This window comes from Phyllostomus discolor, chromosome 14 (assembly GCF_004126475.2).
Source record: "Phyllostomus discolor isolate MPI-MPIP mPhyDis1 chromosome 14, mPhyDis1.pri.v3, whole genome shotgun sequence".
Classification (NCBI taxonomy): domain Eukaryota; kingdom Metazoa; phylum Chordata; class Mammalia; order Chiroptera; family Phyllostomidae; genus Phyllostomus; species Phyllostomus discolor.
Window position 1 is genome coordinate 34,706,495 of NC_040916.2, and position 23,140 is coordinate 34,729,634.

The 23,140-nt window shown below is 52.4% G+C and overlaps 1 protein-coding gene across 4 annotated transcripts in view; it reads left to right on the top strand.

Moving 5' to 3' along the window:
• Nucleotides 1-23,140, top strand: part of NTNG1 (netrin G1) — a 263,877-nt gene that overhangs the window by 176,394 nt on the left and 64,343 nt on the right. For all 4 annotated transcript variants that reach the window (XM_028502833.2, XM_028502836.2, XM_036015926.1 and 1 more), the window contains exons 4-5: nucleotides 10,542-10,714; nucleotides 22,463-22,489. In XM_028502833.2, coding sequence (XP_028358634.1) covers nucleotides 10,542-10,714; nucleotides 22,463-22,489 — 200 coding nt within the window. The remainder of the gene's footprint in view (nucleotides 1-10,541; nucleotides 10,715-22,462; nucleotides 22,490-23,140) is intronic.

Here is a 23,140-nt window from a genome sequence, read left to right on the forward strand (position 1 = left end):
AAATCTAACCTAGCCATGGGCTGCTGTAAACCACAGACTGGATGCGTATGTGTGGAAACAGCATCAACAGTCTTCGGAATGGCGTCTAACGTCAGGAATGTATTTATGCCAGTTTTCACACACAGGGGAGCCGGCTGCCTGAACAGGCTGGAGCCTGTGTTCTCCACGTGCGCGTGCCTGGAAGGCCCGCAGGTCCCGGGGGCTCTGACGGTGAGCACATCCCGGCCTCGGTCTCCTTCTCGCCGCCCGCCTACCCGCCACTCAACGGAGCGCCCGTTCTCATGGCTACAGAGCCAGAAGTCCCTCTGGCATCATTTCAGTCTGGACCCGAGACAAGAAAAAATAGGAGGGAAGAAGAGAAGGGGCACGAAGCCAAGGCAGTGGGTCCGTTGATGCTGTCCTGTTTCAAGAGTGGTCCTGAACACCTCTTCTTGTCACTTCCAGTCCTGTCTCCTTGGTCAGAAGGACAGAACATGGCCAGTCCTAGAGGCGGGGAAGCCTGGGAGAGTGAGCGTTGTGGTCCTCCCGTATGTTTTAGAGAGCAAGGCGAGAAAGAAGGTGGTGTGTGAAAGACTTTTAAGTAGCCAAGCCATCGGTTTGCTGTATCTCCCTGTTGGCATCACTACCGATTATTGAATCCTTCCTATCCACCAACGTCTGTGATGTGTACTTCACGTGGACTACTTCATTTCACTTTGTAACGATCCTATATTATAGGCACTGATAGCAGCCCATATGCCAGGTGAGGAAGCTGAGACTCAGGTAGGGCCACCCAGCAGGCGCGTGGGAGAGCTGGGCCTTGAACCCAGGCCCCTTGGCTCCACAGTCCAAGCTCATAACGCCGTGTCACCCTATCTCTCTTGCAGACTCTGGTATCATGAACAGCGATCATTTGTATTTCTGGGACTGGAGGCCCCCCATTTTCTGTCTTCTCAAAAAGGATCAGAATATAAAAGTTCACCGTGCCTGTATTGAGCATCTGGGGTCACCTAGTAATGGCTAATTGGGCTTGCATCAGTTTAGTTTTCATTGAACAAGCTCCTTATACCCCGGTCTTCAGATTGATGGGCCGGGCAGAAAACAGCAGCCGTCTGGACGGTGATAATTACCTCGTTAAATCTGTCTTCTGTCCTCAGCCCCTCTTCCCCACGCAGATTCCTCGTGACCGTCGTAAATGGGTCACAGAGCGCGGTCACACACGTGCTTCAATCTCAGACAACGCGTCATCTCAAATGTATAAGCTCCTGGTTCTGTGTTATCGCCATGGTTCTCTCGTCTCCCTGGCAAGACGTGGGACTAGAAAAAGGGCTGTGTTTAATGTCATCTGCAAGAACCAGCAATTTAGGGAATCATATACGCTGATGCGTCAGTATGAGTAAGTTTAGGATTTCAAGTAAGTTTAAATGGAACTTTCATAGGGTTTTTTAAATGCCATACGGATCTCTAAGCCATGTATTGCTTAAATGTATAAGAAGGCTTTCTGGTCCTCGTTCCATCCATTTTGGGAGCTTACCAATTGCCTTATATACTTTAAAAAAAAAAGATCATAAGATCCCAGTGTCCACGAAGAACTGATCAAGAGCCCAGATTTTATTTTTATCCTCCCAGAGCAAACCATGTAACCGTGCACTTCTCTGCTTCAAAAAAAAAAAAATAGGACGACATCAGTTTTCACAAATAATCCTTCCAGTAACAGAGCTCAGGGGGAGGAAAGGACCACCAGCCAGGGTCCTTTCCAGACCCTCAGTGCACTGTGAGGGGGTGCGTTCAAGAGCTGCAGGGAAGCCTGCCCGGCAGATGCTCGGGGCGGCCCCCTGGTGCCCCAAACCCCCCCTTCCCTGAGGGCTTCTCCTGGGAGACAGGAAGCCAAACCCAAGTGGGATGTCTGGCCTCTCTGGCGGTCTGTTCGTGTGCGGCTGCTTTCCCCAAAGTACATGAGGAGCAGATGTCCATTTGACCTTGAACTTAGGCCACGGCAGGGTTTACAAACGTACACCTTCGAGAACATGTTTGCTGAGCAGCGCCGACTGCTGCTGTGGGAGGCCGGACTCGTGAGTGCGGGGAAGAGCGGTCGGACTCTGGACAAGTGGAGCCCGCCTTTCCCCAGGCCAGGTCCCTCTGGTAACTGAATCTGGCACCTTTTGCTCTCAGATTAAGGTTGCTTGTAGTGAGAGCTTCTATTGAGTCAGCACTACGTTCCAGGTGCCGTGTGCAGGTGTAAGCTCAGGTGGGTGTCAGGGGACTGGCCTTAGCAAGGCCTGGAGCAAAGGAGAAGTTTGTTTCTCTCTCTCTGCTTGCACTTGGGAGGTAGGTGCCCCGGGCCAGGACGGTGGCTTCGCTCCACACACCCGCCTGGGCCCACCTTCTCTGCTTGTGGAGGCTCGGACTCCACTCTCTCGGTATGGCTAAGGTGGTTCAACACCTGCTCACAGTCCAGGAAGTAAATTAGGAACAGAGGGTGAAGTGCAGGCCCTGCGTAGGGGTCACAGACTCCACCCCTGCGAATGTCCCATTGGCTGGAACCCAGGCCCGTGGCCACATCCCGCTACCAGAGGTCCCGGGGAATGCAGGCAGCCCTGTGCTCGTGCCCACCTGTCATGTGGAAAAAGGAAGAATACATAGATTAGCAGTCTTGCCCCGCTGTATTGCATCATGCTGCACCCCCAGCCACCCTAAGGGGGTATTTTATTACCCTCAAGTGACGGAGCAGTGAACTGAGCTCACGAACTCAGCTAAGGTCCCCACTGCAGCCAGACGGTGGGAGCCCTCCACCCAAGCTCTTACCCAGTGCTTTCTGTGGTCTCTTTTGGATAAACCCCATATTTATTGTAGCTTATTTTTTATTTATTTCATGTACAATTCCGTGGGTTTTAGTCCATCCTGAAGTTGTGCAAGCATCAGCACTGAATTCACAGAACATTGTCATCATTCCAAACAAAGCCCCTCCCCAGCCTGCCCTCCCCAGCCCCCAGCGGTCACTCCGGGGTCCGCTCGCTGTCTGTAGAGATTTCACACACATGAAAACACATACTGTGTGGCCTTTCGCCTCTGGCTTCTTTGACTTGGCGTGTCGGCAAGGTTCATCCACACTGAAGCATGCGTCAGTACTTCCTTATTTTTGTCCAGATAGTGCCCCCGTGTACGCACAAACTACATTTTGTTGTTCATGGGTTGGTGAATATCTGTGTTGTTCCCACTTTCTGGCTATTAGGAACATCTGTGTCCCAGTGTTCATGAGGACGTGGTCTTCATTCTCTCGGGTAAAACACCCAGGAGTAGAATTGTTGGGCCCCAGGGTGACTGGCCATAGTGGTGGCCGCAGTAGTAACCGCAGGAGTAATAACCGGTGAAACTGGCATTTATCAAAAACTCTGTGTCAGGTACCCCCCGAGGGGCACATACGCATTATCTTCTGGGATCCCCCAAAACCATTCTTTGAAATACACGCAGTGGCTGTCCCTGTTTCACAGACAGGGCCGCTGAGACCCAGCCACACTCAGGAGGACAGCGTGCCCTGGGCAGTGGTCAGAGCAGAGCTCTGGGGGCTGGCTAGCTGGGAGGCAAGGGCTCCAATATTCAAATGCGTCGTCTAGAATTATCAGTGCCGAACCCATGAGATTACTGTGAGGCGGTGCAGAATCACGCGTGAACTATGCAAAAAGCACTTCGCGCAACACCAGGGCCGTGGAAGTCTTCAGTCGCTGTGCTGTTTGTGTGACTAAGTCAGGGATAGAGGCTGGACTTGAACCCAGGCCGTCTGGGCCCAGCGTCGGGACCCGCCATCTCTAGATGACATTGATGCAAGTCCCCCATTTCAAATACCGTGTTGAGGTGGGAAGTACGTTGTCGGGTGTCAACGTGCACAGAGAACGCTCCAGGGATACAAAGGCAGAAAAGGTACATGAAGGCGTTTTATAATCGATCGCACTTTTTAAAGGCCTCTGCGAGGGTCCGATCTTTATGCTAACTTGTTTTCTAAGAGCATTCGTGTACCCACTGCCAACCCAAGATGACAGGGTGCAACTGGATGTTGACACAGGTTCTAGGGTGCCTGAAATTTACATCTTGGGCGGGAGGGCTTGTTAAAGAAAAACCTTCAATAATTAAAAACTAATTAAAAATTAATTATAATGGTATCTCACGTGTGAAAATTATACAAAAGCACGTGACCCCGGGAACACTTTGCCAGGGTCCTCCGCGAGGTCTGGAGGGGCCGCGATGCTCACACCCCATTCACCTCGTGGGGACTCCTCCTCGGACTCAAAAGCGGCCCAAACCCGGGCCTGCCCAGCAGCCAGCCTGGCCTGCCTCCCAGTTCTACTTCGGAAAAAGCCCGTTTCAGACCTTGTTGCCTCTGAACCTCTGAAACGCCGCTAATAGTCTATATATATATACACAGACCTCTGACTCCCAGGAAATTCTGGCGAATAACATGCTCTCCCAGAATAAATATATTAAATTATGTCACTTAAAAAAAAAGCAGGCAGACTGTCTGGGCTTTTTCATACCTACTGGCAGGTGGCACAGACCTAAATGTTGGAGCCTTTTTATAAGCGAGATTAAATTGACGCGTGACAGCTGGTCGCCGAGGCACAGGAAGTGCGGGCCTGGCCGGCGGCGAGAACACCCCGCCACTCACGGTTTGCATCACAGATCAGAGCTCGCTTCCGTCTGTAAGTCCATCCTAGCGATGCCCTGGTTTGACCGTGTGTGCCGTTTGTCACCGACGCGCAAGTGGGCCTTGGAGGCACAAGCAGGTCCACAGTGCTCTCTGCAGTGGAGTGACTCGGTGTGAGCTTCCGTGTGTGTGTGCACGGAATTGGTGAATAGGCATTTATTTCCCTTCTGGCAGAGCCGGTTAGGGCTCCACCTGCACAGTCCTCACGTGCCGGGGGGCCGTGGGAGTGGATAAGGAACCTGTCGGAGACACGGGCGTGTCTTGGGGATCACGAGGCCGGAGGTCACAGCACTGTGAAACCCATCCCCCCGCCCCGCCCAGTGCAGGAAAAGCCACCCCGGTGGGGGCTCTGAATGAAGGGTCCTAATGTCTGATTGGAATGGCCGATGAGAATAAACTGAGCTGTGGAAAATGACAGGGAGTCACTTCCAAACCCGGACCAACGTCGGGGCACCTCAGCGCCCACCTTCTCTCGCTCAGCCTGGCACAGACACCGTCATGGTGACTGAAGAGAGACAGCGGGCGCTGAGCGAGGCCAGCGGAGTTCCTGCTGGAGCCCGCCCAGCTCTCGCCCGTGCCCGGAGAGCGCTCTGCAGGCTCCAGCTGGGCCAGGGCGAGCCGTCCTTGCATGAGGAGTTGAGGCTGAAGTGCGCACATTCCGGAGTCGCTGCCTGGCACAAACTCCATATTCCTTCTCCGCTCCAAGTATGTTCCCTGGAGCCTGTCTGGCATTTTTGGTTGCCGGGACAGCTCCCCGAGGTGGGCCCGTGCCGGTGCCCAGCCGGTGGTTCCAGCACCAGTGCCAGCCAGGTGGGCATGATGGCAGATGGCATGAGGAGTCACCTGTATGACCCCAGGAGCCATATCCTGCCACCCATGGGCCACTCAACCATCAGCTTGCAAAGGGGTGTGCCAACAGGTGTGCCAGCCGGTGGGCATGATGGCTCCCAGGATGCGGTGGCACATCGGTGACACCACGCTGGGGACTGACAGGTATGACAACCCCTCCGTGTCTCTGCAGATGGGCTGCACGCAGGGCGCCAACCAGTGTGGCCAGGTCTGTGGCCTGGGCTGGAAGGTACACGACCCCAAGTCCTGCCCACGAGGCCCAGTGGCCGACGGAGTTCCAGGGTCGGCTGGCCACTGCCCAAGCCCAGAGAAGGCCCCAGAGTACTGCCCCCTACTAACAAGGGGGGGCAGGCTACGGAGGCCCCCCCTCTCAGGGTGTCTCCCCACACCATCTCCCCATTTGGAATTTTGGGTTTTCCTGTGTTTTCATCTTGTTTTTCTATGCGTTCAAGTGCTTCCAGCTGTGGGTCTGTGAAGGCCAGACCCAGATGCTGTGGAGTGGGGGGTCCCCACCAAGACACATCCCGGTAGCAGATTTCCCAGCAGGCCTTGGGCCAAGCTGTGGGGCGGGGGAGAAACCTGTGCAGGGAGGGGAACTGGACCCAAGTGGCTTCTGGTTGTTTCTGCACTGCTGATCAGGTTTTGGTGTCTTTACCCACAGACCTTTCCATCAGTTTTAACAAAACAAAAGTGATTTTGGTGGGGGGAAACAGGGAGATGGGGTGGTGGAGGAGGAGGGGGTGCTGGGACGGCAGTCCCCAGGGAGAAGGCCAGGCCACAGTCCCCAGATACTGTAGGCATCGTGAGGGACTGGACTTCCCCAGGACCCTCCCAGGGGCCCAGTGACGGAACTGGGGCCCAGGCAGGACAATGGGTTCTGAGTGGTGGGGGCTCTGCCAGGCACCCCCCTGCCATACTTGCCCCCCATTCCGACCAAGCACTGCCCAGGGACCCCCACCAGGGGGTCCACCCCAAGAGCCGATGTGAAATACCAGCTGAGGACCAAAGGCAACAAAAACCTCTTCTTAGGGGGTTTACAAGCTCTCTAAATTTATAGAGTCCTTTTGCCCGCATTAAGGCTGGTTATGGAAACCAGTGATGAAGGCACGAGGTAGCTTCAGCACACCTCGTGTGGGCTTTGATCTAGTGCAGTGACCGTGAGGTCTCCGCGTTCAGTCCATTGCCATTGCCGCCCATGATAGAAGAGGCTCATGGAGTTCCCGATTTCAGGCAGCTTCCTTGTTTATTCGTGATCTGTTTATTCGTCAGATATTTAGGGGGCACTCACTATATGCCAAGCGCCTGCTAGGGATGTTTCCATGGACAAGGCAGACTGTTTTCTCTATGACTGTGCATCCCTGGACCCTTCCCCCCGGTGAAGGCGATGGGAGAATAAGCAGCCACAGCACAGCCCGTAACCGTAGCACAGGCGGCGTGGCCTGCGCCCGTGGCTGATGATGCCCCTGTCCGTGGACCATGTGGGAAGGGCACCCTGGTGGGAGGAGACGTAGATTTTGAAGGAACTTGTAGACCATGTAATACAGCGTGGACTCCATTTTCAGAGGAATGGGACATCTTTCAGTGGTTCTAGAACAGGGTGACCCCAATATTTTTGTGTAAGTGATTGTTTTGACTATTGTGTTTGAGATTGGGGGGGCTCGGGGGCGGCAGAGTGGAGCATGCCTGAGGGCAGTGAGTTCTGCCTAGAAGCCATCACGATAACCCAGATCAAAGATGACAACCTCAGCCCTCCTCGAGCGAAGGGGCGGTGGCTGGAACTGTGTGCGTTTGAGAGCTGCCGGGGGGCAGAGTCCCAGCACCCACTGCAGGCTGAGTGGTGCACGTGAGATGTGATAGGACGGGGAGAGGAAGGAGCCATGCTGGCCAGCTGACTGCCAGGGGCGCACTTGACTGAAACAGAACTCGCCGAAGACAGAGCAGATGGGAGAGGGAAGCCTAAGAAGTCGGTGTTGGATCTGTCGAGTTAGAGACACCCAGGAGGAGGGAGGGTGGTGATGGAGCTCTCCGACTTCTCGACACATGGGTCATCTCCTCCTGGCGGTAATGGAGGGGTGGAGTCCCGTGGATCTCCACGAGTAACACGGGGTCTCTGAATCTCCTGTTTCCAAGGGGTTGCACTTATTTTGCATATGTTTATTTTTTTCCTGGGAACAAAAGCATGATACCAGTTTGCTTGAAATTGGCCATAACTCCAAGGCAGTTGAGGACCACAGGGGAAATTGAAGGGACAACCAGGAGGGAAGTGACAACCCAAGGGAAGTCACTTGGGCTGCCCACCGCCGGGCCAGAACCCAAAGATGGTGCATGGTGGTAATGCACAGAGGACGAGGGTTCTGGAAATAAGGTCGAGAATCCAGCAGGGAGAGTGTCAGGGGAAAGGGAGTGGCCTGCAGAGTCAGAGGCCTCTGATTGGTCGATGCAGGCAAGGAAAATAGCCATTGGGTGTTCAACGAAGAGGTGGTGGTTGACGTTGGCCAGGGAAGCTGTGGTTAGCTGGAAAGAGTGAGTGAGTGAGTGGGAGGTGAGATGGTGAGAAATCAGAGATGGAAAGTGTAGGAAACTCAAGAAGGGAGTGGTGAGTGTGGAAGAGGTAACTGGAAAGAAGACCAGGGTACAAGGTGGATACATCCCCCGCTTAAGATGGAAGAGACTCATGCCAATGAGTACAAAGTTTAAAAGCACCAGGAGCCTTAGGTAGAAACCAACCAAAGCAAACACACAGAAAGGAGCACTGAAGGAAATCAGGCGGGTAGAGATCAGGGCGTCTGCAGCAGGTGGAGGAGACCTCAGGGGAGGGCCGTGAGTGGAGTGGAGACCGGCATGGTTAATAAGCTCGGCCAGGTGAAGACAAACCATTAACTGGAAGAAATCAGAGGAAAAAAAAATAAGACTAAACATTCTTCAAAGAATATTTTCTCAGGGAATATGAAGTCCTCAGAGTGGAAATTGCCTATAACTCAGAGAGTGACTACAAGTATGAGAGTATTAACAGCTCCAAGACATGCAATCCAATTTACAACCACTGCTTACATTCTCGGTCTTCGCACTCGAAGCCAGCACACCCCTTGGGTCACGCTGTCCGTCTCCTCATCTGCAACTTTTAGCACCCCCGAGGCTGCTAAGTCAGTAACTGCGGGCGCTTCCATCGCTGAGGGTTCTAACATCATATATATAAACACTCCCATAAATAAACGTGTTCACGTTGGAAAGAGGAAGATCCTTAAATAGGCGGCTCAGCACAAGTGACTGACTCCCTGCATACGGAAGACTGTTACCAGACCTAGCTTATAATTAACCACTCTCTGTTTCACTTCACTGAATGATTCTTCTCTTATCTTGTTACAAGACTGTACTCACGTTCATGTTTAAAGGGTCTGTGGGTGTTGAGTACATGTTGTTGAAACAGGAGCCCTTTGGTCCATTCCCGTTTATAACGAGAGAGAGTGGGGTGCAGCTGCAGGGACTGCGGGTCCTAGCGGACCCCAGAGGAAGCTGAGGCTCGGTGTTACCCAGGGAGGGTGGAGTGGGTGCCCTTTGCCTACGGGGCTCCGCCTTTTAGACAGGAGAGAGGCCAGCGGATCTCAGGAGCGGCCTCAGCCATGCCTCTGCTTCCCAGCCCCAGTTCCGGGCCGGAGCTCCGACCGGACCCTCAGTGCACAGGAGAGAAACCTGGACCTCACTGTGCAGACGTCATGGAGACCAGCACTCGTGCGAGACTCTTATTTTCCCCCGAGAAAGAGTATTGTTCCTTTCCCCAGTTCCCGACATCTGCTGCAAAAGAAAACAAATGGAAAACACTGCCATATTTCTTTGTCTTCACGAAACTTGGCTTTCCACATTTTTGTCCTAGATCCTGGAAGGGACCAGACTGGTTTATAAATGCACACACGTGTGTGCACACACACACACACACACAGATAGCAACATTTTCATGTTCTGGCTGGGACAGACCTTGGTCCTTGATCCCCCCCCCCACCCCGCCCAGGTGTCCTGGGTCTCTGCTGTGTGTGACACCGCTCTTCCCACACACGTCATCCTGACCTCTGGGCATGGTCATTCTGTCTGCCTCGGTTTCCCTTCTCCAGAGGAGGAGGCCCGTGCTGCGGACACTGCAGTTCATAACCTGCTACCGCCACACACACAGAGGGGGCCTTTGCAGTTTTCCAGCCGCAGGCTCTGGCCGCGGGGATGCACTTCTGGGGGAATGGCACGTTCGGTTGTTGTCACTCACGTATCGCAGCTTTGTGCGTGGGCACCACGGGCCAGGCCTTGGCTACTGACCTCAGACCACCGCCTCTTGGAGGCTTCTGTTCTCCAGGGTCCTGAGCACCCTCTGACCCGGTTCCCAGACGCCTTTGTGACGGCCTCCTTTGCCATGAATGGGGAACCAGGGGGCTGCCCCGGCTGGTCAGAGACCTTGCTGGGAAACGTGCTTCTGACCCAGCTGTCGTTTTAGGGATGAGAGCAGCTGATGATAACCTCTAGGGGAGTCCGTGAAATAACTCTGCATAACAAGGTGTCTTCATGTTCTCTTTCTTTTTAAACGAGTAAGACTTAAACTCCGGTCTCAGGGAGAACAGGACTTACCCCTGTTCTTCCAACCCACCCGACATGGCTGTAGACCAGATTATATCACAGAAAAACCTGTCATTGGTGGCTGCATCTTGGGTACCTGCCAGGAAACCCTTGATTTGGGAGCACCGTTGTCTTACGGGGGCTTTTGGGCCCCCGGTGGACCGACCCACGGGTGTTAGGATTCCTCAGACTATGCTGTGGGGACAGGCTGTGTGGGAAGCCCACCCTGACCCCCGGGGGCACATGCTGGAAAGACGCTGAGGGTGGGGCCGCTAGTCATCCCTTCACCCAGAGCCTCCGTGCAGCCCTCGGGCCCCGGGAGATGCTGGGGGGGGGGGGGGGGGGGGGGCGGGGGGAAGCCTCACTGGTCACCAAGACCGGCTTCCCTGACCACGCCCTCTTGTCTCTCCCCTGCCAGGTGCAAGTGCAACCTCCACGCCACCGTGTGCGTGTACGACAACAGCAAGCTGGCCTGCGAGTGCGAGCACAACACGACGGGCCCAGACTGTGGCAAATGCAAGAAGAACTACCAGGGCCGGCCTTGGAGCCCGGGCTCCTACCTGCCCATCCCCAAGGGCACCGCCAACACCTGTGAGTAACCCCTCCCCCACCCCATGTTGCATGTGCGCCGAGCCAGCTGCCCCTCCCTCTCACGTTCACCAGCCCATGTGCTCAGCCTCCTCTTGCTGGTCCCCCCGTTCCTCCCCGACACACGGCTTGAGCCCCCAGGCCCCATTCCACCCCTTTCCAGCACACGGTGGCACTCGGGTCACCTGCTGAACTCAGTCTTCCGAGTTCACAGCAAGTGGGTTGGGAAATGAGGGAAACCACAGGAGAAATGTTTTGTCTCGAGTGGATGAAGCAGGTGCCTGCTTTCCTTCCCCCAAAGAGTTTCCTATTAAAATGACAGAGACGTTCAACACCCACAACCGGAGCTCGGGGTGAGCCGTAAACAACTTCTGGAAAGTCTCTCGGTGTTCACTATCCCACTCACTCCTCGTCCTGGGGGGCCCGAGAGAAGCCCCGCTTGGAGACGCTTCCCTCCCTGATTTTAGCTGCAGCCGGACCGGCGACAGTGAGAGAACCAGCTTTTCCTACACCCCAGGGGTGGAGAGGCCACGCAGGCCTGGACCCTGGGAGCGGAGGCCTTCTTCAGACAGACGGCGTGGCTGCAGGCTCGGGGGCCACGCTGTGTCTGTGCGAAGAGCACACGGCATCACCTGTGTTCCCAGGAACCGTGAGACACGCTACCCCGTCACCGCCGCTGGGTGCCCTCCGAATCCTGAGCACCCGCAGGGAAACACGCTGGGGGGACGCGCTCAAGGAGAGAAGCCGTTACTTCCAGACAATTTGCTCGGTTGCGTGGATGGGCCGATGAGCCACTTGCAAAAGCGCGAGAGTTGCCCTCTTTCAAAACGAGACACAGAGACGGGCTGAGGTTGCGGATCTACCCGCCCAAGTGAGAAGAAACAGAAAGAGCGTGCAAACCTGAAAAGCCACCAGCCCCCTGCCAGGCGGGAAATGTCATCAGGAGCTTCAAAGCAGCATCTGGAGGAAACCAAAACCTCTAACAACCAGTATCACAGGCGCCAGCACCTTCTCGAGTTCAGTGTAAGAGTCACAAGCCGAGCAACAAGCTGTGAGGAGCGGGGGCATGAAACCGGGAAAACTTCTGTAAAGCAGAGAAACAATCCCTTGACTCTAAAGGGCATTCAGCTTCTTTCTGGGTTAAAGAAACACACAACCGTCTAGCTCCTAAAAATAATACATGCAACTCTGTTGAGCAGAAATGTTGGCTTTTCAAGGAGATTTTATTCACAGAGACCCTTCTGGGCTTTCTTAATTGGTGCTGCCGTAACCCGTGAACTCAGAAGGGCTCTCCCGGGGTTACCTGTCGTGCTGCCCTGGGGCCCGCTACCTAAGGGTCCCCATCGCCACGGTCGTCAAATGGAGTTTAGGCATTTCCCTTCCTGAAAACGGCCCCAGATTCATCCTCAGTGACCACTGCGTCTTCAGGGAGACCAGGCAGAGGGAGGGGTGTTCACTGATGCCGGCTGGCACCCGGCTGGTCCTCAGGGCAGGCACCTTGTCGGGGTTACTGGAAAGGCAGCTGAGGTGGACTGCTCTTTTTTTTTAATTGAATTTTCTTTTTTTAAGATTTTTTTATTCATGTTTAGAGAAGGAAGGGAGGGAGATAGAGAGAAACATCAATGTGCGGTTGCCGGGGGCCATGGCCTGCAACCCAGGCATATGCCCTGACTGGGAATCGAACCTGCGACACTTTGGTTCGTAGCCTGCGCTTAATCCACTGAGCTACACCAGCCAGGGCTGAGGTGGACTGCTCTTGACTGCTGCTTTTTTAAATCACCAGGGGATATGTTTATTGATTTGAGAGAGAGAAAGAGGAGGAGGGAGAGAGAGAGAGAAAGAAATATCAATGTGCGTGCGTGTGTGTGTGTGTGAGAGAGAGAGAGAGAGAGAGAAACGTTGATATGAGAAGGAAACATTGGTTGATTGCCTCTTTTACGCTCCCTGACCGGGGATCGAACCCAGAACCCTTTTGGCATACGGGATGATGCTCCAGTCAACTGAGCCGCCCAGTCAGAGTGGACTTCTGTGGACTTCCTGTCTAGCAGGACCCTCTTCTTCAACCTGTAACTGTGCTTCTAAGTCCTATTTATTTTGAGACATTTGCCCTGGGAAAACCTTGTGCCAGCCAAGCTTTGTCAGTGGAATGAATTTCTTGTTATAGTCTCCATGGAAGTGACTTGCGTACCCCTAGTCTTCTGATTATTGTAGAGTGCCGCTTCGCTCCCCGGTCAAAGGAATGCAGCCTCTTCCATTTTCCTCATGGATTCCATTGTCCGTCTGTCCCTTAGTGTTTACGGTCCTTCTAGACAGACTTTTCACCCTATCTGTTAAAGTCGGAATGTGACAGCCCTGGCCAGTGTGGCTCAGTTGGTTGGGGTGTCATCTCGTCTAACCAAAAGGTTGAAGGTTCTATTCCTGGCCAGGGCACAAACCTGGGTTGTGGGTTTGATTCCCAGTCCAAGCACGTGTGAGAGGCAACCAACTGATGTTTTTCTCTCTCCCTTCCTCTCTCTAAAAGCTATTACAAGTGAGAATCCTAACAGTGTTATAAGTCCTGTCCTTGACTTAAATTTCCACACTAAAAAATCAGGGGTCTTCCTGGGCAAAGATCCTCGGGTGAAGTAAAAAAAAAAAAAGCAAAATAGAAAGGTGACAGATGGACACAGTGACCGAGGACAGTCAAGTCAATGTTGTAATCCTCAACATGGCAGAAATTGGATTAAAAACTGTAGAGATTATCTGCAGTGGTCCAGCCTTGCTATGAAAAAGTCTTACAATGGAAGGAGCCCATTAAACTAAAGCTGTGGCGCATCAGACTGTGCTTTAAAATGTCCAAGAATGAGCATGAACCCTTTAGGGGTTTGGTGCACGGGCTCATCCATTCCCTGGCTGCGTGACCTTGGAAAGGGGAACCAACCTCTCCGACACTCGGGGTTCCCGTCTGCAACGTGAGGATAACAGCCGTTCTCGCCTCACCGCCATTGTGAGAGAATTCAGTAAGCTAATGCATGCAATGCAGTGGGCATAACACCTGTCACCAAATAAGTTCTTCCAAAATAAATTGGTCTTTTGGATTCTTTTCATAAGGCAGACTTGTTTTTTATTGGATGACAGTTGTGCTTTAGCTCTAAATCCGACTGCTTCACATCAGTCTTGACCGTCTCTTAATTTCCAACCACTCTTCCTGTTTAAGTAGAGAAAGAACGATGTTGATCCCAATTTCTTTCCTTGTCCGGGTCAACATCATGGGCTCCTTTTTCTCACGTGATGAGATTTTTGTGTCTCCTACCTGGTTGCTTGCCCGAGAAGTCCCCTGATTTTTTTAGTGTGGACATTTAAGTCAAGGACAGGACTTGTAACACTGTTAATGATTCTCACGTGTATCGGCTTTTTCTTCTGCACCTGCAAATGTGCTCGTGTGCACGGCCACGCCCACACGGGACTCCATGCGGTGCATTACAAGTCAGTTCTTTAAGAAGGACACTTGGGATATGCCATATCCTAATGCAAAAATGTAAAACCTAAGAAGTGGAAAAGAAGTGGCTGCAGCCTCTGATCCCTCCACCTCAGCTCCTCGGTGACTTAGAAAAGACTCCCGTCCTGGGTCGTCCCTGGAGTTAGCGGCATCTCAAGCAGCCGGGATAAGTGTTTGAATGGAAAGGCCCCGTTCCTGCTCACTCTGAGCAAAATAACTAAGAGGCTTTCGTTCAACCAGGACATGATAAGATTTCCCTTTAAAGACCCTCCACCCTTCACCCAGGAGGACCCTAAACTGCAGCCTCGCTGGGAGTCAGTCGTAAGGCTTGGGAAGTCCTGAATTCCCCAGCAGCCCCAAGGCCGCTTTCGTAGGGAGCACGCAGGGCCGGGAGAGAAGCGTTGGGAGCCCCATCGCTCTAAACCGAGCCGCCCCAGCCTGTGAGGCACGTCCCAGCTTCCCGGTTCCCTGTGCTCCTCACTGCAGTGAACTCCGCAGAAGCAGAAGGACTCACTCTCGCGGTGACATTTGTGTTCATTGTGCTTTCTATTCAAGACCTAGTGGGTCTTCCAGTCTGGGTCTTTAAAGCTGTAGACATGTGTATCGAGAAATCTTTTCCTTTATTTCTTTTCAAAACACGTAGAGATGATGTTTTGCCTGTAAGACCTCTTTTCCCTATTTCTTCACGCCGTTTCTGAGCGAATTCTGTTTGGAATGTCCTGTGAGTGTTATTGCTGTCTTACGAGCAGATAGCCACCCCAGCCAGCTTCCTGCTTAGCCACGATTCTCTTGGGTCTCATTGTTCGGCTCATGAATAACAGGATTAAGTGGCGCCTCGTTCAAGTCTGATCCCTGGAGAATAACACCCAGTATTTTTCTACACATCGATGCTAAAAGCTTCATAATTCACCTTTAGGAAATACCACTCGAGGAAAGATGATATAACAGTACCTCCTCCTCACCTATACCTCTGCTTTCCACACTGTGTTCTCGGACCCTTGAAAGAATTTTGTGGCCGAGAAAACTTGAGAAACGCCATCCGCTATACTAACTCTCAGTCATGTTACCCCATTTAAAAAATGGGAGAGTCCTGCAGTGAAGTCACCTACCTCCTTACCCAGTGTTTCCCAAACTTTGTTCTTTGTGCAACATTTAATAACTTTCTGGGAAGCGCTGTTGGAGGGGGGAGATGGGGAACACGCTGTTCTAGGCAGCCTCTTCAGCCCAGTGATGGGAACATCTGGGGGGCAGACAGAAAGCCTGGCGGGCTCCACTGCATCCCATCTCTCACTGTCCTGCTGTCCGCACGGTCCAGTATTCTTCCAAGGAAGAAAACGAAATTGGTCTGACATTGACATTATCCGTTTGTTCAGAAATCCGGCTGGAATGGTTACACCCAATAGCCAGGGCTCCTCGGAGTGAGGGAGGGTAATTCGAGGGCTGTTCTGTTATTTTCTATTGCATTTGCATGGATCACTCCATCTTTTCCCAGGTGAGCATGTGGGTGTCATGATCCAGAAAATCTTCGAAGTGCCCTTAAGTGCATATTAGTTCATTCTTAATTCGCAACAGTCTTGTCAGGAAGACGCTGCTGCTTTCGTGCTGCAGACCCGGAATCGGATGACTGCGGAGGGGAGGAACCCTTTGGGGTTTACGGGGCTAGTCAGGGCAAGAAGGAGGGTTTGGACCCAGGTGTGTGGACTCTGAGGACTGCGCACTGCGCTGTTTCGCTTCTCAGGTGAATTCGGTGACTTGCTCGGCCCTGCACTGGGGAACGGGCTCTGTTTTGACACCTGTTTGGGCGGGTCAGCCTTCTCTGAGCCCGAGTACCCCTGCTTCTCCTCCTGCATCTCTGCTTGTTGTTTCTGTGCCTTCAAGGACCCTCCTTCTGCCTCGGCTTGGTGTTCTCTGGCTCCCCACCCCCGCCACCGCCTCTCAGCCTACATTTTTCCCCTTGACATTCCGATCTATACCTGGGCTTTTAGTTCTTCATTTTATGGGTTTAACAGCAATCCACCAATCGTAGCCTGCATTTTTCTAGTGAATCCAGACAATTTTTCCAGCTACGGAGATCTCCAAGTCAGCACGCTCGCTACTGAATTCCTTCCTTGTTCTTGGCTCTCTATTGAAATTCTGCTCCTGCTCAAGGCCGCTCCTCAGCCAGCCCCTCAGGGCAGCCGACCTAGATCCCCCCTGCAAAATCAATTGCTCTTTTCTCTCTCGATTCTTGGCAACGTATGTACACTTGCAATCAATTATCCATAAACGAAATCCTAATGATAATGACGATAATGATAGTTACTATTGATTACATGTGCCAAAGGCTTTCATACTTCGTGAAGTGCCTCATGCGCTTTCTTGCATTAAACCCTTATCCAACATCCCCAGGGGGTACATGCTACTTCCCCCCACTTTACAAATATGGAGACACGAGCACATAGAGGTTAATAAGTGGCCCCAAGGTCCCATGCCTGATGGAGCAAGAATGAAACTCAGGTCTGTTTGACTTCAGGGGCTAAAATAGGAGCAATTTAAGAATGGGACCATAGATTATCCATGTCCTTTGTAAGTGTTTATGGGCTTAATTATTTGGTGGATGAATAAGTAAACCAAAATATCCCTGTAATGTACACGGGGGTGTGTTGACCTGCCGTTACCTTTCTGGTGTCTTCTGGGAAATGTGGCCCCACAGCTCACTGGCTGTTAACACAAGGCCTTCCGTCTCCTACGGAAGAGACCCACCGAGACCTTGGAGGAGACGCCATAGGAAAAAGACTCGCTGTGTTTCCTTGGGTGTTCATGGCCCATGCAGCCATTGAGAGACAGCACACTGACTGGCTGGGGTTCACAGCTCCCCGCCCCCTGCTGGGTGGCATTCATGGCCATGGTGACTGGACTACCAGCCTCTCAGGCTCGGAATCTGTCGGCCCAGTGAGAGCAGGCCTTCCTCGCAGGGCACTGGGTGTGCGAACCAAACCAAGGCCCAATCTTTAATGCTGGAAGGCCAAGTCACTCACGTGCAACCACCGGCCTGCGGTCTCTTACCCAAAGCTCATGGGGCCAGGTGGGATTTGGAATTCAAAATTCTTAGCATTTTCAAGGATAATGCAGTGTGCATATATTACATGGCAGCAGCACCCACAGTGGAATATCAGGTAGCACCCCTTTCTTCGAATCCCAGTTTCTTCCCCAGCTCCCTGAGATGATCCTGGGCAAGCTCTTTGTGATTGGGTTCCCCCCACCTGTGAAATGAACCTGGGTGTTGACCTCCTAGCGTGGTCATAAAAATGAAACAAATTCACACAGGCAAGGTGTTGGCAGGCACATGATAAGCACACGTGACGGCAGCTGCTGTCATCATTGTCGTTTCCCTGAGATCCCATCCCAGTCTGATCAACAGATTCTCCTTTGGGAGACAGCAGTTCTGTGGGTGGGGAGATCAATTGTGTGCAAATGCCAGTCACGCGTCCACAATAAGCAATAACATTACGGTGTTCCGAATACTCAAGTCCACACAGCCAGTGTACTCTCTTCCCCGTAATTAAGTCTCTTTGAAGAAAGCCGGACAGTCATCAGAAGGTCGCTTGGTAAGCACGGGACCAGGACACTTACATGACTTGAACACTAATGACATCAGGCCGAAGCACCCTGACACCTGCATCCGGCCACAGGCCCGCCTCCCTAACTCAACAGAACAGTGAGGGTCAAGTTTCCAGGTCACCCACCCCTCCTCCCGAGACACTGCGAGGCTACCCTGCCGCCAGACGCCTCAGGACGCCCCTCTTTCTTCCATTCTTCACGTATGTCACTCTGCTAATGTCACCTCTGTTAAGTTTGTCCCGTACACTCAGGCCCCAGAGCCTTCTGTTTTTCTAAGACGACTTCCACTACCTCTGATTGGATTGTCTATGCAATGCTTTCCCAGTATAACTCTGTGAAGGCCGTCTTCTCTCCTTCACCTTCGAGTTCCTGCAAGGGACTGTACCTCCTGTCCACGGCCCTTTGGGCCAGGGCCCGGGGGCCAGGGCTGGCAGGACGCTGGAAGTAAAGGCACCAGGATGCACTCATTTTCCTTCTCAACCCCCACGTCTTCTTCGGCTGGGCTTTTTGGCGTTGGAGCTGCAGGGCCACGGCCTGGCCAGAAGAAGACCTAGTCACTTATCCGATGGGCTTTCGTTCAAACCATCCGTCATGACAGGGGTGATAGCTCCTCTCCGCTGGAAGCAGGCAGAGACCCTGTCCCCTCCACGCCCTCTCAGTCATTCTCGCTGATCCTCCAAAGTTGTGGCTGTGAGCCCTACGTTCCTCTTCTCAGAACACAGCAGCTACCTTCGAGATCTCCACCACTCTGACTTCCGTAAGCCTAACTGCACGCCCTTCAGCTATTTATCTGGTGGGAGGGTTAGTAAATTTGAAAAAAACAAGGAGGAAAAAAATGATAGAATCCCACTAGGTTCTCATCCTCCTGATTTTCACAGAATTCCCTTAAAACAAACATGATCTCTCTTGTGAAAACAGATGAGTTCTTATTTGGAAATAAAAGCAGTTGTGTAAAAAAAATGAAAATAGATTGGAGTGGGGGAGGGCTGGGGGAGGAGGGAAGCACTCCCGGGGCCCAAGGCTGGGCGCACAGGAGCCTCCCAGGGCCTCCTCGTGTTCTGAGGCACCTCAGGGAGCGCCCCCAAAAATCCGCATCTGCCCCCGGGTAGCTTAGGAAGAAAGACAAAGCCGGGCGTTCCCGTAGGAACTGGAAAGACAGGAATATGGGAGAAAAAGAGCAGGAAGGACATGAGCCACACGTGAAATGAGGTTTACCCCCGGGGCGAGTTGAGCTCCATGCTGGCATTTCTCGGAGGGCCGTGTGGCCAGGGCATCTCTGCGTACACGGTGTCACTCTCGCTCTCAGGACAGAGAGAATATTCGCCGAGAACAAAACATCCAGCACATTCTGACCTCTGAGCAATAATATCTCAGGGGAGCGTTATGGAGGGGACCAGACCCTACTCTGACGTAAGGAGAATTTTCACTGGGAGACACCTTCTTGGAGACACGTGTTCTTTTTTCTTTCCTGCAACATACACTGAGCGGCCCGGGAAGACACTGCAGACACAGAGGGACAAGACTGGCGCTCGTCCCCTCTTCGCTCTCGGGCAAACACTGTCTCAAAGGGAGGGAGACCAGTGGCCTGGGGGGCCAGCCAGAGGAGTGCGCCCAGGAGGCAGCGGGCTCTCACTGGGGAGGGGAGAAGGGAGAGGTGCTCCCAGGTTCCGTTTTCAAGGCATGAAGATCCGTTACATAATAGTTGTCACTTCAGAAGGGATGTTAAAATAAAAATAAATTTAAACAAAACTGCCAACACGTGTCTCCTCGGTTTTCCGGACTCTCATTTCCGTGGCCGTCGGGCGCTGGGACTGCGGTCAGATGGACTCTCGTTCCCTGGACTTGTCCCCCACGGACCCCAGAGAAACCCACTGTCAAGACACGAAAAGTGCTTGCTTTCCTATCTTACCTCCTTACACATTTGAAAGATGTTTTGTAGCTGACCTGCAGCTTTTCTCATGATCGGAATGGGGTTATTTGATTCTGCAGCTGTCTGAAGAAAACCAAACCCAGGTGCTTGGACCTGAAATAAGAAACTTTAGGAGGAACACAACATTTGAACGTATACCAGCGGGCATCCCTCGGCGTCCAGCGATTCTCGGCTTTAACGATCTTTATTCCAACGGGCAGTTTTAAAAAATCTTCTCGAAGCAATTCCCATCTGACAGCAATGGAGTCACAAGGGGTTCACCAAAAACTGCCGTGTAAATGAGGGTGAGCCCGAATGGTAAGCATGCCAATGTTGAGTGACAGGAAACAGCTTCATGAGGGAAATGGGGTCTCGTCACAGCCTTGCTGATGGAGGTTTGTCTGGCCGCACACAGTGAGCGCGTCTCGCCTGCGCTGGCCTCCCCCAGGCAGTGGGAACACTGTGCGAGTTTCCGAAGGGTTTTAGCTGCAGCAGAATTTTATCACGGAGCTGGCTCTCCGCGGCGGGGGGTCCAGCACCCCCAGAACTTCGCGTTGCATTATGCATAGCTCTCTAGCTCCCTGTGAGTTGGAAAACACATGAAACGTCTCTTCCTGCCACCCTCACTTCCATTCCCTTTGACGGATTACAGAAGGCAAGCCGTTTCTCCCCGTGGAGCGGGCTTTTCAATCGCGGGGAAATTTGGAGCCTCTGCCGTTAATACTAAAATTATGATGCTGCCGCCGTTCCTCGCTCAACTGGAGATGTGCAAAGGCAAAAAAAAACACCCCCCAAAAAACAAAGATTCAGTACCGAGTCACCGTTGTGCTGCAGCCAAGGAGGCTGCGGAGAGCCGCCGGGTCAGGAAGTGACGGCAGCCCTTTGCGGCCTTGGCCGTCAGCGTGAACTTCAGCTCCCGGGACAGAGCTACCACACAGACGTGGGACGTTAGGTTTGCAGTCTGGGTTGAGCAGCGATGGGTGATGAAGCCGAAGCACCTTAGATCCTGTGCTTTGAAAGTGGAGAGATTTTTTAATGTATCTACTAACTGAAAATGGGGTTTCATTCCTATTTTCTTTTTCTTTTTTTTTTAAGATTTTCATTCATTTATTTCTAGAGAGGGAAAGGAGGGAGAAAGAGAGAGAGAGAGAGAAACATCAATGTGCGGTTGCTGGGGGCCGGGGCCTGCAACCCAGGCATGTACCCTGCCTGGGAATTGAACCTGCGACACTTTGGTTCGCAGCCCGAGTTCAATCCACTGAGCTACGCCAGTCAGGGCTCTCATTCCTATTAAAAAAAAAAAAAAAACAAACCACTGGAAGCTTTAACTCTCCTTCTCTCCACCCTTCTGGAGAATAGGAAAAAAAGGCTATTGGTTGTAAGGCGTTACAAAGCTAGAAATCTCTGAGTGAGATACAGTGATCAGTTAAAATGAGCAGGGAGTAGTTGTTCCAAAATAATTACAAAAATAGGAGTTCGATGATCCCCCCAGTTACCACCCATCAGAATGCCTCCGCGATGTGATGAGCGCATCTGAGCGGCTCATTAGCAGCTATCGCTTATCGGCGAGGCGCCGTGTGTCAGACGCGTTTATGGGTCGTCTCACTCTGTCCTCTCAGCAGCCCCTTTGCAGTAGACAGCCCTTTTGCAGGTGAGCAGGCAGGCGAAGAGAAGCCGGGAACTTCTGGGAAGCCCCGCCCCCCCAGCTAGCCGGTTGCACACAGGCCCGTCACTCCTTCTGATTTCCGTCTCCTGCCCTCAACCCAGATTCGTGGAGAAGCTAGGCATCTCTGACTGTCAATGAGCAACCTCTGTCACGGGGTGCTTGCTTGATGAACCAACGACACTGAGCATAGTCATCACAGCAAAGAGGGATCTAGCACGTGCTACCTGCCTAGCCAAGCGCCCTGTGCTTTACACGTGCCGATTTCCCTAATCCTTGCAGCGACACCTAGAGGCAGGAAACGGAACCACGGAGACCCTCAGCAACGGGCCCCCAGGTCGCACAGGCTGTGAGGGCAAGAGCAAAGCTCCCAGCCCAGACAGCCTGGTGCCTCTGCTCCTGGCCCGGAGTTTTCCTCTGGGTGCCCACGAAGTGCGTGCCCTCAGCTACACCAAGGCCAGCGCTTTCGGAAATGGTCCCGCCACCTTAGCCCCACCAAGAAATCAAGTGGAAACTGAAAAATCGATGAAGCTCATGATCAATATGAACAACTTCATGTATTCTTGAATTATTCTGCTCAATTAAGTTTCTATTACAGAGTTGAATCCACATATCTGACAAGTAAACGAGGAGTAAAAAAATGGTGCTCATGTGAAATTAATCAAATTGCACGCCACATGACTGTCACCCGCCCACACATGCCCCTCACCATGCATTTAAAGGGGGCTGTTGCATTATGGGGATAGATTTGCAGAGGTCCACATTGTGTCTGTTTGGTGCTCTGTGCCCGGGACATGAGCCTCGGTGAATATGTCTTTTGAAATGTGTAATTACCTTCTGGGCAAACACAAAATGTTCCATGTCAGGAAGCGGTCTTGAGCCGGTTGTGGAAACCGAGCTTTCATGCCCTGACTCCAAGGAGTTCCAGAGCTGTACACCAAAAGCAAAACGGTTTCAACGGGCGGATGGAAATGCTGTTTTCTCTGGGGGACCCGAATGTTAGCAAGTGTTAAGTTGCTGAGAGCTCTATATTGAATCGAAGATGTCATGTACTAATCAATGTCTAACAGCTTTTCTTTTTTTCTCTCTCTTTTTCTCTAGGTATCCCCAGTATTTCCAGTATTGGTAGTAAGTAAAAAAACAACGCAAAAAAAGAAACACCAATCACCCAACCCAGTCTAGACTAGCTTTGCTTTGTCGTTCGGCCCCTCAGACCTGCTTTCCCGATATCCATTTCTGATACGAGTATTTCCTTGGCGGCTTGGGTGGTTGTGTTTGTTCTCTGCACAGACGTGATGGGGTCACAGACACAATGGCCATCCACCTAGAATTCTTGTCTCCATGAGGCACGGTCAAGGTTTTCCCGACTCCTGTGGATCCATGAAAGCTACCTTCCCAGAGGTGCAATTATTGAGGGCACCTCAGCTCATTTAGCAAAAACAACAACAGCCCTCTGTTGCCCACACTCAGTCACCGACAGACATATTGAACTCTGTCCCCAGGACTGGGTATGGATTTCCACCAGGATTTAGAACAGCAGGGACGGGATGCCAGTGACGGCTCCAGGCGTACTCATTAGAATCCAAGGAAAACAGCATGAAACCAGGGGGGAGGGAATTTCATTAACGCGTTAAGCTCAGTCTTTCTGAAGGCCTGAAAGAAGCAGGTTTGTGATCATTGGCCTTTCTGGAGAAAGGAAGGAGAAAACCAACCGATCTGTCCGTTTCTGCCTCCTAGAGTACAGGGATCCATGTTTCACTGATGACTTAGGTTTCCATT